This window comes from Lynx canadensis, chromosome E3, assembly GCF_007474595.2.
Source record: "Lynx canadensis isolate LIC74 chromosome E3, mLynCan4.pri.v2, whole genome shotgun sequence".
Taxonomy (NCBI): domain Eukaryota; kingdom Metazoa; phylum Chordata; class Mammalia; order Carnivora; family Felidae; genus Lynx; species Lynx canadensis.
Genome location: NC_044318.1, coordinates 36835759 through 36848281, shown reverse-complemented (window position 1 = coordinate 36848281; position 12523 = coordinate 36835759). Strand labels below are relative to the sequence as shown.

The following is a 12523-nucleotide window of genomic DNA, read 5'->3' as shown; positions in this document are numbered from 1 at the left end:
GCAGAACTCAAGAGGCTCTCATTGTTACATGTTTATGTTCCAATCTTTTTTTATAATTTTTTAAAAAGTTTTACTTATTTTTTCAGACAGAGCATGAGCGGGGGAGGGGCAGAGAGAGAGGGAGATACAGAATCCTAAGCAGGCTCCAGGCTCTGAGCTGTCAGCCCGGAGCCTGACGCGGGGCTCGAACCAACAGACTGTGAGATCATGACCTGAGCCGAAGTCGGATGCTCAACTGACTGAGCCACCCAGGCGTCCCAAAAATTTCAGAAATAAAAAATTCCTGCTTGAAAATGCCAGTAGCCTACAGGATGGTGAAGAAGGCTAAATCTGGTGAGGAATGGAGCATGGGAGGCATGTAGAAGCAGGTTCAAAGGTGCATTATTTGTGAAAATCAAAAAGTGGAAACAACTCAACCGTCTATCAAAAGGAGAGGGAAGGCGTGCCTGGGTGGCTTAGTCAGTTGAACGTCCGACTTCAGCTCAGGTCATGAGCTCATGGCTTGGGAGTTCGAGCCCCGCATCGGGCTCTGTGCTGACAGTGCAGAGTCTGGAGCCTGCTTCAGATTCTCTGTCTCTCTCTGCCCCTCCCCTGCTCGCGTACACTAACTCTCTCTCTCTCTCTCTCTCTCTCTCACATATAAACATTTAAAAAAAAGTAGAAGGAAAAATTACAGTATTTTGATACAAATAGATACCACATGGCAATGAAAATGAATGAATTATACTTACACAGGGCACAGAAGAACCCCAGAAACAGAATGCTGAGTGAAAGAAGGCAGTCACAAAAGAATAGAGACAATATGAAATCTTCACAAAATCTTCAGTGTTCACAGATGGTGGCAACATTCACATTTTTGAGGACTTCTGGGTGGTCGTTACATGCATGCTTGATTTGTGATAAATTAAGCAGCTATCTTTACTTTGTCCATTTTTCCGTATCAGTATTGCAGTCCACAAAAAAAGGTTTGAAAAATGCTGAATATTAAAAAAGAACTTGCAAAGTACATCAAATTATAGTTAGGAGTTCCTAGGAGTCCAAACCTAAGCGAAAGTAAAACCCCAGAGAAGTGAGCTAAACACCGAGGCAAGACCGCCCAGAGTGCACTCATCGATCCTAACAGACTTGAGGCCTTAGTTCCCAGGGCGCACAAGGTTAAGAGACAAAGCTCACAAAGCACAAGGAAAAGCAAGCCTTAACACTGACGATGAATGGATGGAGAGGAAAACCAAACGCCCTGTGAGAACTGGTGAAGACCACCCAGTCCTAACCCAGGACTAAATGCTGACTCTCTGGATGATCCTGCAGACAGCCCTGCAGACAACAATCTGAAATGTAAAGTGGTACTAGACCAACACCACCCCTGGGCACGTGAGGAAAGACACAGCAAATCCTCCCCTGAAGGAAGAGTTTCTATCAAGACCTCAAAAAATGAGCTCACAATCAAAATTTACAAGAAACACAAGGAAACAGGACACCAAGAGAGCCGGCAGAAACAACAGAACGAGATTCATAAGAACTTGACATCAGAATGATCACACTCGGAACACAAGCTACGTTTATTCGCTGTGTTTGAAGAACTAAATGAATTAAAATACAGGTAAAAATAACACTAGAAAAATGTTAAGGAGAATTATAAGGATGCCAGAATGAAAAAAATATAGGAACCGGAACCAGAAACATAGTGGATGAGTGTAAAGGCAGATTACACGCCATTAAAAAGACACTTAGTGAGCTGGAAGACATCCCTGAAGAAATCATCCAGAGTGTATCAATCACAGAGACAAAGAGATGGTGTTAAGAGCCACAGAGCAGGGGGGAGAGCGTTAAAGCAGAGGGGAGAAAGAGAACAGGATCTGAACAGACAATGGCTACCCAATTTCCAGAACCAAGGAACATCATCCATCTATGGCCTACAACAGTCTGCATTCTAACTGTACTGCCTCAATGCATGAAGCACAAAGTAACTATCAAACATTTCTTACTTCACTCAATCAATAGTTTTCATTAATAGTAACATTGGTACAATTTTACCTTATTTTATGTATACTGTAGGACAAAGAAAATATATTAATGTTATTAGAAATTAACGTTTTAGTGGAAGAACACATAAATGTAAAATTTAGAAAGACCAAGAAAAAAAAACCTTAAAATGTTAAATCTGGATGGGAAATTATGGATGTAAGTCCATGATTTAAAAAGCCTTGTCTGGGGGCGCCTGGGTGGCGCAGTCGGTTGAGCGTCCGACTTCAGCCAGGTCACGATCTCGCGGTCCGTGAGTTCGAGCCCCGCGTCGGGCTCTGGGCTGATGGCTCGGAGCCTGGAGCCTGTTTCCGATTCTGTGTCTCCCTCTCTCTGCCCCTCCCCCGTTCATGCTCTGTCTCTCTCTGTCCCAAAAATAAATAAAAAACGTTGAAAAAAAAAAATTTTTTTAAAAAATAAAAAGCCTTGTCTGGGGCGCCTGGGTGGCGCAGTCGGTTAAGCGTCCGACTTCAGCCAGGTCACGATCTCGCGGTCCGTGGGTTCGAGCCCCGCGTCGGGCTCTGGGCTGATGGCTCGGAGCCTGGAGCCTGTTTCCGATTCTGTGTCTCTCTCTCTCTCTCGGCCCCTCCCCCGTTCATGCTCTGTCTCTCTCTGTCCCAAAAATAAATAAAAAACGTTGAAGAAAAAAAAAATTTTAAAAAGCCTTGTCTGTCTCCTGAAATAGCCTACAAGTGATGACATGGTAGTGGCAATGAGGAGCAGGTCTAGTCCTCAGATATTAGTTTATAGAATCAACCCTTACTCTACGGAACCTAGGTTTCTTGGAGAAACGACAAGATTCCAGGTTTAGGACAGAAAAGTTCAAGGTAAGCAAAGGCAACTCGGTATTTTAGAAAGTAAGGACGCCGGCTCAGACTAATAAGGACCACGCCAAAAAGACACAGATGCATCTTAAGAGGCTCCTACTGGTCAAACTTAGGATAATTCTGTATCAAACACAAAAAGGTTGTAACTGATTGTAAAACACCACTTCTGTAAAACCTTTAACTCCATAGTAACTCTAAAAAAGAGCAAGAAGAAGTAAAGGGGCAAGATGTTCCTTAAGCCCATAACAATCCATGTGGCAGATGTTATCGATGCTCGCTGTACAGTCTTTTAACCTATGTTAAAAAATACTAGGGGGAAAAAGTCAATGTCATTAAAAAAAGTAAGTGGTGGGGCACCTGGGTGGCTCAGTCGGTTAAGCGGCCGACTTCGGCTCAGGTCATGATCTCGTGGTCCGTGAGTTCGAGCCCCGCGCTGGGCTCTGTGCTGACAGCTCAGAGCCTGGAGCCTGTTTCAGATTCTGTGTCTCCCCCTCTCTGACCCTCCCCTGTTCATGCTCTGTCTCTCGGTCTCAAAAATAAATAAACGTTAAAAAAAAAATTTTTTTTTAAAGTAAGTGGGGGACTGTTCTAGATTAAACAGCTAAAGAGATAAATACATGATGAAAACCTTGACTCAATCCTGGTTTAAAAACTGGTCACAGCGCTGCCGCTGGACAGAGGGCAATAGGGTGGCCACTGGCACCAACAGTGTCTTTGTACAAATTAGGAATAAGCATCTCCTCTAGGCTGCTGACCTGGGAAACGGGGCTCTTTCCTCTCGGCCATGTCAGGGAACAGCTCCCAGCTGCACCCCTGCCTGAGTGAGTACCACGGTGGAAGCTATAATCTCTGAGGACGGAGGTTTTGGTATACTCCCCCTTCTGTGTTAATTAGCTGAAAATTTTATTAGTTTCAATATTCTACTGTTCTTCATTAACTTGTAACTGTTTTACCTCCGCACGCTGTAAGGAGGGGAAAGAGTGTGAAAGGAAAGAGACTTGCTTTTCATTTTGTATTCTTTGGGACACTGCTATTTTTATTTATTTAAAAAAAATTTTATTCTTCCCCCTCCAACCAGAACATTTATATTTTTACAAAATCACAGTTCACATTTTTATGATAAAGGGACTAAAGAAACACTTCTTTGCATTTTCCCAAATAGAGAAAGTGGTTGCAGAACACTGGTACAACCACAGGGAAGAAAATGTCTTTTAACAACCTGACCAAAATACAACCTCGACCAAAATGAGTTATCAATGCTCAGAATTAATGAAACACCTTCATTCCAGAGCCACGCAGGATTCGGTAAAACCCAGAAAACAGTCTGTATGTGACAAAAATGAGAACTCTTCAAATAGGATTATTAAAAACGACAAAATGCTAAGTGAAATAAGCCAGTCACAAAAAGACAAATACTGTGTTATGCTCCTAATATCAAGTCCCTAGGGTAGTCAAATTCAGAGAGACAGAAAGTAGAATTGTAGGTCCCAGGGCCTGGGGGGTGGAGGAGTGGTGGGAATAAGAAGTTAATGTTAAAGGGGACAGAGTGTCAGCTTGGGAAAATGAAAATATCTGGAGATGGTGTTGATGGTTGTGCAAAAATGTGAAGAAATTTAATGCCAATGGTCTGTATACCTAAAAAATGGTAAAAATGGTAGGTTTTCATATTATGTGTATTTTACCACAATAAGAAAAAAAAAGGCATGGTAGTGTACTTACACATTCAAATCATAATAATTCTTCAAATGAATTATCTCCTCAACATACCCATTTGCAACATCTGGAAATCTCGCTTCCTAAAAAGGAATAAAGACATTATTTATATTTTATCCACTACAACGGTTTCAAATTGCAGTAACAGCCAGAGGGCAAAAAGTAAAATGACTGAAGATGACAAAAGGGCTGTAAAGCAGGTCTGTGCCCCGACTTCTCTGTCTACAGAGACTGTGGACTCTAGAGAGGCCCCTAGCAATTATCTGGTCCTCTGCCACTTTGCATATCTATTCTTCACTCTTTCAAAAAACACTGAACATCTCAGCCCCGGCGAAGGCAATCCAAAGGGGAGTAAAGCACTACCCCTTAAGGTGCACGTGAGCTAGTGTGTCGGATGAAAACACCTGGGGGAAGGAGGGTTAAGGGCTTGTTCAAAGGCAAACAGCAGCTGAGCCAGAACACACAGGCCTGCATTACGTTCTACATCAAGGATATCCAACAGAACTCCATTCAATGATGGAAACGTTCTATTCTGTGCTTGCCACCATGGGAGCTATTCAGCTCCACGTGGCTATCATGCACACCGAATGTGACTAGTACCACTGGAAATGGAATTTCAGGTTCTATTTGTTAAGACATTTAATTTTTTTCTTCAACGTTTATTTATTTTTGAGACAGAGAGAGGCCGAGCATGAACGGGAGAGGGTCAGAGAGAGAGGGAGACACAGAATCTGAAACAGGCTCCAGGCTCTGAGCTGTCAGCACAGAGCCTGATGCGGGGCTCGAACTCACGGACCGCGAGATCATGACCTGAGCCGAAGTCGGATGCTTAACTGACTGAGCCACCCAGGAGCCCCTATCTGTTAAGACGTTTAAACTTAAACAGCCACATGAGGCTACCACATTAGACCGTGCACCTCTAGCCTGTTTTATGGGTCTGAATTAGAGTTAACTGAAAGCCTTTTTAAAACCAGGGGGATTGCTCTTATGACAGCACCACGGTACCCATGATCTGCTGCTAAAATCCCATAGGGCTTGTTGGGGGGGGTTAAGGATAGATTAAGGGATCCTAATTTAGTTTCTGTATCATCAGAGTTTCTCTTCTTCTGTTCTATATATCTAGCTGTATATCCCTTAAGAAAATGAAGCCCCCCGCCCCAACACAATGATTTTGAAGTAAAAGAAAATGCAGCTCATTTAGGGTCTATAATTATTTACTTAATAAAATAAAACTTACTGTTTCTTTCACTAAAAGTGCAACGAGTTCTTGATCTACCTCAGTAGCTTCATGCCCCCAAAGGTTTTCCAAATTGGGCTCCTGAGATCCTTGTAGTGGAAAGGCTGGCCCGGGCTCCTCATCATCTATTGCTAACTGCTGGTCTTCAAGCTCTCCTAGAGGATGGCCAGGCTGCGGAGAGGAGGGACCCGGAATCCCATCCTGCTGGGGTTCTGGTCTTGGAAAAGCCGGCCTTGGAAAAGCCAGCCCTGGGGGCTCACGCTGATACAACAATGGGCCTGGTTCTGCTTCGGGCTGCCGCTCCTGAGGAACCACCTGGTTTGTTATCTCCCGGGGCTGCTGGTTTAGGGACTGGAAGTAACGATGGTCTAACCAGCAGCCTTCTTCGATGACCTGATCATCCAGGATACCAGGTGATTCTCCAAAGTTTGATAAAAGCTCTGTTTCTGAATCAGATGACTGGTTCTGAGAGTCCAAAGGATCACCTTCTGGTAAAAGAAGGCCACGTTCTTCCAAGATAACGATTTTCTGCTCTGATCTGGGGTTGACAATGTCATTTGCTACTTGGTTATGACTTGGTCCAGGTTTGGGTTCTCTTTCTGTTTGGCCACTTGGCTTAATGAATTCAGAAACTCCAGGAGGCCCAAGATCCAGAAATTCACCGTAGTCATCTTCAGAATCATCCTGTGCCCCAGAATCAAACAATGAGCTGTTACACACTGAAAAATAGCCGTTCTTATCTGATTCAAAGGCTGCTCTAGACTTTTTAGGCCTTTCTTCTCCCAATCTTTTGAGATCTTGCCACTGGGCAGCTGGTTTGATGAGATTGGGTCGTGATGTCTGAGGTTTATTTGTCTAAAAAAAATTAAATTTTAATAATAATAATTCAATTTCTTTCCTATGTCTTTGTCTCCTTGTGTACTTATGTTGAGCTTCTGAGACAGGACAGGAAAGAAACAAAACCCCAAACACCCTAACCCACAAAACCTATCTTTCCCAATAGTGATCTTAACACTGAAATTTGATCACATTATAGTAATTCTAAGAATCAAAGTAGCCATTCATAGATTGGAACCTGAGTTATAGTTTGAATTATAATCTCACCTGAAACCACTAAAAAGTAACTATGAAGTAGAGGAAGTAATGAAGGAATGACAACACAGTAGGAGTGTTCAATAAACATGAAAAGAATCTAAACTTCATTAGTTACTACCAAAATATAAATTAAAAAAGATCCCCCCCCCATAAGACTGGCAAACTTTTTAGTTAGATAATATCAAGTACTGATAAGGATGTGGGAAAACTCTCGTGCTATTATGGTGAATTTAGGACAGCAATTTGGCATTATTTATTAAATTAAAAAAATGTATATAGCCTTAGCAGCTTTAAGTGTAACCTTTTCCTATCTATCCCATGAACCCTTATGTATCTACAGGGGACATATAAAAAGATATTCACTGCCACATTGCTTATAACATAAAAAGAAAAAAAAAACAACAGACATTCTAAAGTTTATGCCCAAGAAATTAAATCAACTATTATCTATTCTACAAAATATTCTCCCAACTCCCCTCCCCCAAAAGAAGTAGCTCTGTATGTACTGAAATGAAAAGCTCACCAAGAAATGTCATTAAGTGAAAAAAGTTGTACAACAACACAAACACAGAATGATTATTTTAAAAAATCAAAACACAAGACATAAACATAACCACTTCTAAAAGCATATATGTGTAACACACACACACACACACACACACACACACACACTCAAAGAAAATGATCTGGAAGAAAACATGTCAAACTGATAACAGCAATTCCTCAGGGAAATCTCTGGAGAGGAAGGGGCTGCTGAAAAGAGACTTTAGTTTATCTGGATTGTTTGAATTTCACGTGTTACTTGTAAATGTAAAAAATTGAAACGGATGTCTATTTTAAGGTAGCAGAATACAGATGCCTTTGACCCCTCTCTTCTCTGAAATCACCCTGTCCCAGGGAGGAGAATGAGACACAACTGAAAATGTCTGATGAAACCAGCAGACATCTGTAATCCCCAATCATAACATATATGAGGAGGAGCAGAAAAATGCAGTGAGGGAAGCACAACCACAGATTTCAGGCAAAGCAGAGAAAGCATCAGAAAGGCAGAGATTTTTCCCAAAAAGGTGGTGTGCCCTGGAAGGGCAAAACCAATACCTTGTTTGGAACAAAGGGCACCTCTACCTCATTCGGCAGCGAGGAGTTTCTGAGGAGGTTGGACTGTACAAGGACAAACACCTCTGTTGAAAGGTAGGATATCAAAGAGACAGGATGAACAGAACTTTGAAATGGGCGTCTCTGGAATCAGCAATCTCTGCCAGGTGGTAAAAAGTGAAGGCTAAATAAACCTACGTGCATGTGCACAAACACCCCCCTGCCTACACACACACACACACCCTCTGTTTTAAGAGGGAGAGCTCTTGCTAGCCAAGAACAGTGCCTGAGCCCCTTCCCAACACAATTGCCTACAAAGAGCTGGTTCTGGAAAACTTCAGCTTCATTCAAAATTGAGTAACAAAAATCAACTAGAAACTATATAAAGATACCCAACTTAAAAAAAAAAGAAATGGCAGATGAAGAACATAATTAGAAAATTAGTACTACATGGGTGCCTGGGTGGCTCAGTTGGTTAAGTGTCTGACTTCGGCCTGGGTCATGATCTCACGGTTAGTGAGTTCAAGCCCCTGCATCAGGCTCGCTGCTGTCAGCACAGAGCCCACTTTGGATCCTCTTGTCTCCCTCTCTCTGCCCCCGCACGCTCTCCCTCTCTCTCTCGAAAATAAACATTTAAAAAATAAAATAAAGTAGTCAAAGAGAAAACAGTAAATTGAATGAGAAGTCAGAAGAAAACAGCCTAAATAAGGCACAGATACAAAATGACTGAAAATTAGGTAAGAAAACAGTAGAAATAAAGAATATAGCAGAAAAAAGGTTTTACCATCTATGTAAGTGAGTTCTGAAAGAAGAGAGACATAAGCAGTATTTGAAAACAAAATACAAATATCCAAGGACAGTGCTTGATTTGTTTTAAAGATCTCAGCAGGATGAATTAAAAAACCCCAAACAAGAGAAACCTAACAATAGCACCACAAGACTTCAGAAATCAAATACAAGATAAATTCTTAAAAGGAGCAGCACATATTGCCTTCCAAAGATAAAGACTGACTTTTCAACATAAATATGAAAGCCAGAAAACAATGGAATATTATTCCATTGTTTTCTGGCTTTCATCTTTCTAGTGTTAAAGGCAAGTAACTGCCACAAAGAATTTTATATTCAATGAAAATATCAGATTTACTGTAAAGGAAATCCTAAAGACTGTTCTTGAGATAGAAGAATAATCTGTTTGTAAGGCCAGAGATGCAGAAAGGAATGAAGAGCAACAAGAAAAGGTAAATATTTGGAGAAGATGAAGTGAATGCCGATTGTATAAAATCAAGAACGCACTGTGTAGGGTTTCAAAAATGTATACACAATTAAAGTATATTTAAAAAACAATATGTAAGTTGGGAGATGAGTAAGTAGAATTCAAGTGTTCTAAAGTCTTTACATTATCTAGGAAGACTTTAAAGCACTAATCTATATTAGCGCTGAGGCCTCTACCTGCCCTTAAAATAGATCATATGTTAGACGTGACACCAAAAACAATTGACAAAAGAATAAGCTGAATTTCATCAAAGTTTAAAACTGTTATAAAAGCTTCAAAGGAAAAAAAAAAAAAGCTTCAAAGGACACTATCAAATAATAAAAAGACAATTCACAGAATGAGAGAAAATCAGGTATTTGATAAGGGTACAGTACCCAGAATATATAAAAATTCAATAATATAAAGATAACCCTTTCTAAAAATGGGCACGGGGTGGGGGGTGGCGGCACCTGGGTGGCTCAGTCAGTTAAGCGTTGGACTTCGGCTCAGGTCACGATCTCACAGTTGGTGGGTTCAAGCCTGACACTGGGGACTGTGCTGACAGCTCGAAGCCTGGTGCCTCCTTCGGATTCTGTGTCTCCTTCTCTCTCTCTGTCCCTCCCCTGCTTGTGCTCTTCCTCTCTCAAAAATAAATAAACATTAAAAAAAATGGGCACAGGATCTGCATAAGCATTTCTCCAAAGTAGATAAACAAATGGCCAATAAGCACATCAAAAGAGGCTAAATATCATTAGCCCCAGGGAAATGCAAATCAAAAGTATGAGATACCACGTCATGTCGACAAGGATGGCTATAATGAAAAAGATCTATACTATACTAACAATTGTCTGAGAGAACATGGAGAAACTGGGAACTGTCATACGCTGCCAGAGGAATGTACAACAGTGCAGCTGCTCTGGAAGACAGTCTAGGAGAGCAAAACACAGTTACCATATGATCCAGCAATTCCATTCCTAGGTGTATGATTTCTATGGTCTGAATGTCTGGGTCTCCCTTCTCCACCCTAACGAACCTGAACAAATGGGATCGGTGCCTTTATGGGAAAGGCTCCGAGAGATCCCCTGCGTCTTTCACCACGTGAAGCCACAGTGAGAAGTGCTACCTATGAACCAGAAAGAAGACCTTCACCAGAACACAACCATGCTGGAACCCTGATCCTGGACTTCCAGTCTCCCTAACTGTGAGCATTAAATTTTTGGTGTTTATAAACTACCCAGTCAGTGGTATTTTATTATAGCAGCCAGAATGGACTAAGACCATCAAGAGAAACAAAAAGGTATGTCCACACAAAAACTGCTACGTGAATGTTCACGGCAGCATTATTCATAAGAGCAACAGGTGGAAGCATCCCAAATGTCCATCAATTGACGAATGGATAAACATGTGGTACATCCGCACAATGAAATATTATTCAGCAATAAAAAGGAATAAAGTACTGATTTATGACAGATGAATCTTGAAGACATTACGCTAAATGAAAGCTGGTCACAAAGGATCACATATTGTACGATTCCATTCATATGAAATGTCCATAAGAAGCACGTATGTAGAGATAGGAAGTAAATCAGTGATTGCCTAGCGTGGCGGTGGGGAGGGAATTAGGATTCACTGCTAACGGGCACAGGGTTTCCTTTCGGGATAATGAAAATGTCTTAAAATCGACTGTGTTGATCGGTACAAAACTCTGTAAATAAACTAACAACTACTGAACTGTACCCTTTTTTTTTATAATGTTTATTCATTTTTTTGAGAGAGAGAGACACAGAGTGTGAATGGGGGAGGGGCAGAGAGAGAGGGAGACACAGAATCTGAAGCAGGCTCCAGGCTCTGAACTGGCAGCATAGAGCCTGACACGGGGCTCAAATTCACAATCTTGAGATCATGACCTGAGCCGAACTCGGAGGCTTAACTGACTGAACTACCCAGGCGCCCCTGAGCTGTACGCTTTAAACGGAAGAACTGTATGGTATGTGAGCTAGATCTCAAAAAAGTTGTTTAAAAAAAAATTTTTTTTTTTTAATATTTGAGAGAGACAGAGACAGAGCGTGAAGCAAGGGAGGGGCAGAGGGGAAACAGAGACACAGAATCCGAAGCAGGCTCCAGGCCCTAGACCCTGAACTGTCAGCACAAAGCCCGACGTGGGGCTTGAACTCGCAAACTGTGAGATCGTGACCTGAGCTGAAGTTGGATGCTTAACTGCCTGAGCCACCCAGGCACCCCATCAAAAAACTTGTTGTTGTTGTTTCTTATTACTAAGTTTATTTATTTGAGAGAGAGAGCAAGCTGAGGAGGGGCAGAGAGAGGGAGGGGGAGAGAATCCCAAACAGGCTTCACACGGCTAGCGAGGAGCTCGACGCGGGGCTCGAACTCACGAACTGTGAGATCATGACCCAAGCGGAAATCTAGAGTTGGATGCTTAACTGACTGAGCCACCCAGGCACCCAAAAAAGTTGTTTTAAAAAAGGAGAGAGAGAGATCCTATGTAGAAGTCCTGAAGAGAGCAATGTCTGCCAGCCTCCAGCTGCTCCAGTCCCCTGCTGCCCAGCTCTAGAACCATCTGACAACAGTCACATGAGCCAGAACCAACCAGCTGAGCCCTTCTCAAATTCCTGATCCACAGAAACAAACGACTGCAGCTGTCTTAAGCCATTAAGTTTTGAGATGATACATTACATGGCAATAAGTAACCAGAATAATAATTAATATAAAAGGATAAAAGAAGAATGAATAACTCAAGAAGTTAGTAAAAGGACCATAAGATAAATGCTAAGGAAGTATGTTAAATATACTAAAGCAGAAGAAAAGCATTAAAGAGAAAAACAGAAACTGATTAGTAAGAAAACAAATGGTAGCACTATGAAATAAATCTCAAAGCAATTTCTTTGGTAAAAGAGTAAGAGAAGAGGGGAGGAAGGAAGATAATGGTTAGTTCATTAAATCAGGAAAAAGAGGATAAAACACAAGTACACAAAACAGAAAAGGAAAATGGAGGAACCATAGATCAGAGGATGTAGAAAGAACAGGTTATTTTGTTTTACTAAATACACTAAAAAACCTTGAAGAAATTATTTTGTAGGAAAATATCTATTATACCAAAAAACTGGTATTAAAAGTAACAGAAAACATAGACATGTCAATGACCACAGAGGAAGCTGAGATAGTTTCAAAGAACTGACCTCTAAGAAAAGCAACAGCCCCAAATGCCTGTATGATAAATTCAGGTAACTCCAATGTTATTTCAAATAGTGTAACAAAGCACAG

General features: G+C 41.4%; 1 protein-coding gene across 4 annotated transcripts in view; it reads right to left on the bottom strand.

Annotated features, from left to right (window-relative positions):
- The window catches only part of RNF216 (ring finger protein 216), a 145272-nt gene that overhangs the window by 111480 nt on the left and 21269 nt on the right, over nt 1-12523 (bottom strand). For 3 of the 4 annotated variants that reach the window (XR_003965724.1, XM_030301681.1, XM_030301682.1), the window contains exons 4-5: nt 5800-6654; nt 4569-4645 (exon numbers count right to left, since the gene is read on the bottom strand). Coding sequence is in view for 3 of the 4 variants with exons in the window: in XM_030301681.1 (XP_030157541.1) it covers nt 4569-4645; nt 5800-6654 (932 nt within the window). In the remaining variant the exon portion in view is untranslated. The remainder of the gene's footprint in view (nt 1-4568; nt 4646-5799; nt 6655-12523) is intronic. The other variant, XM_030301684.1, reaches the window with a different exon arrangement.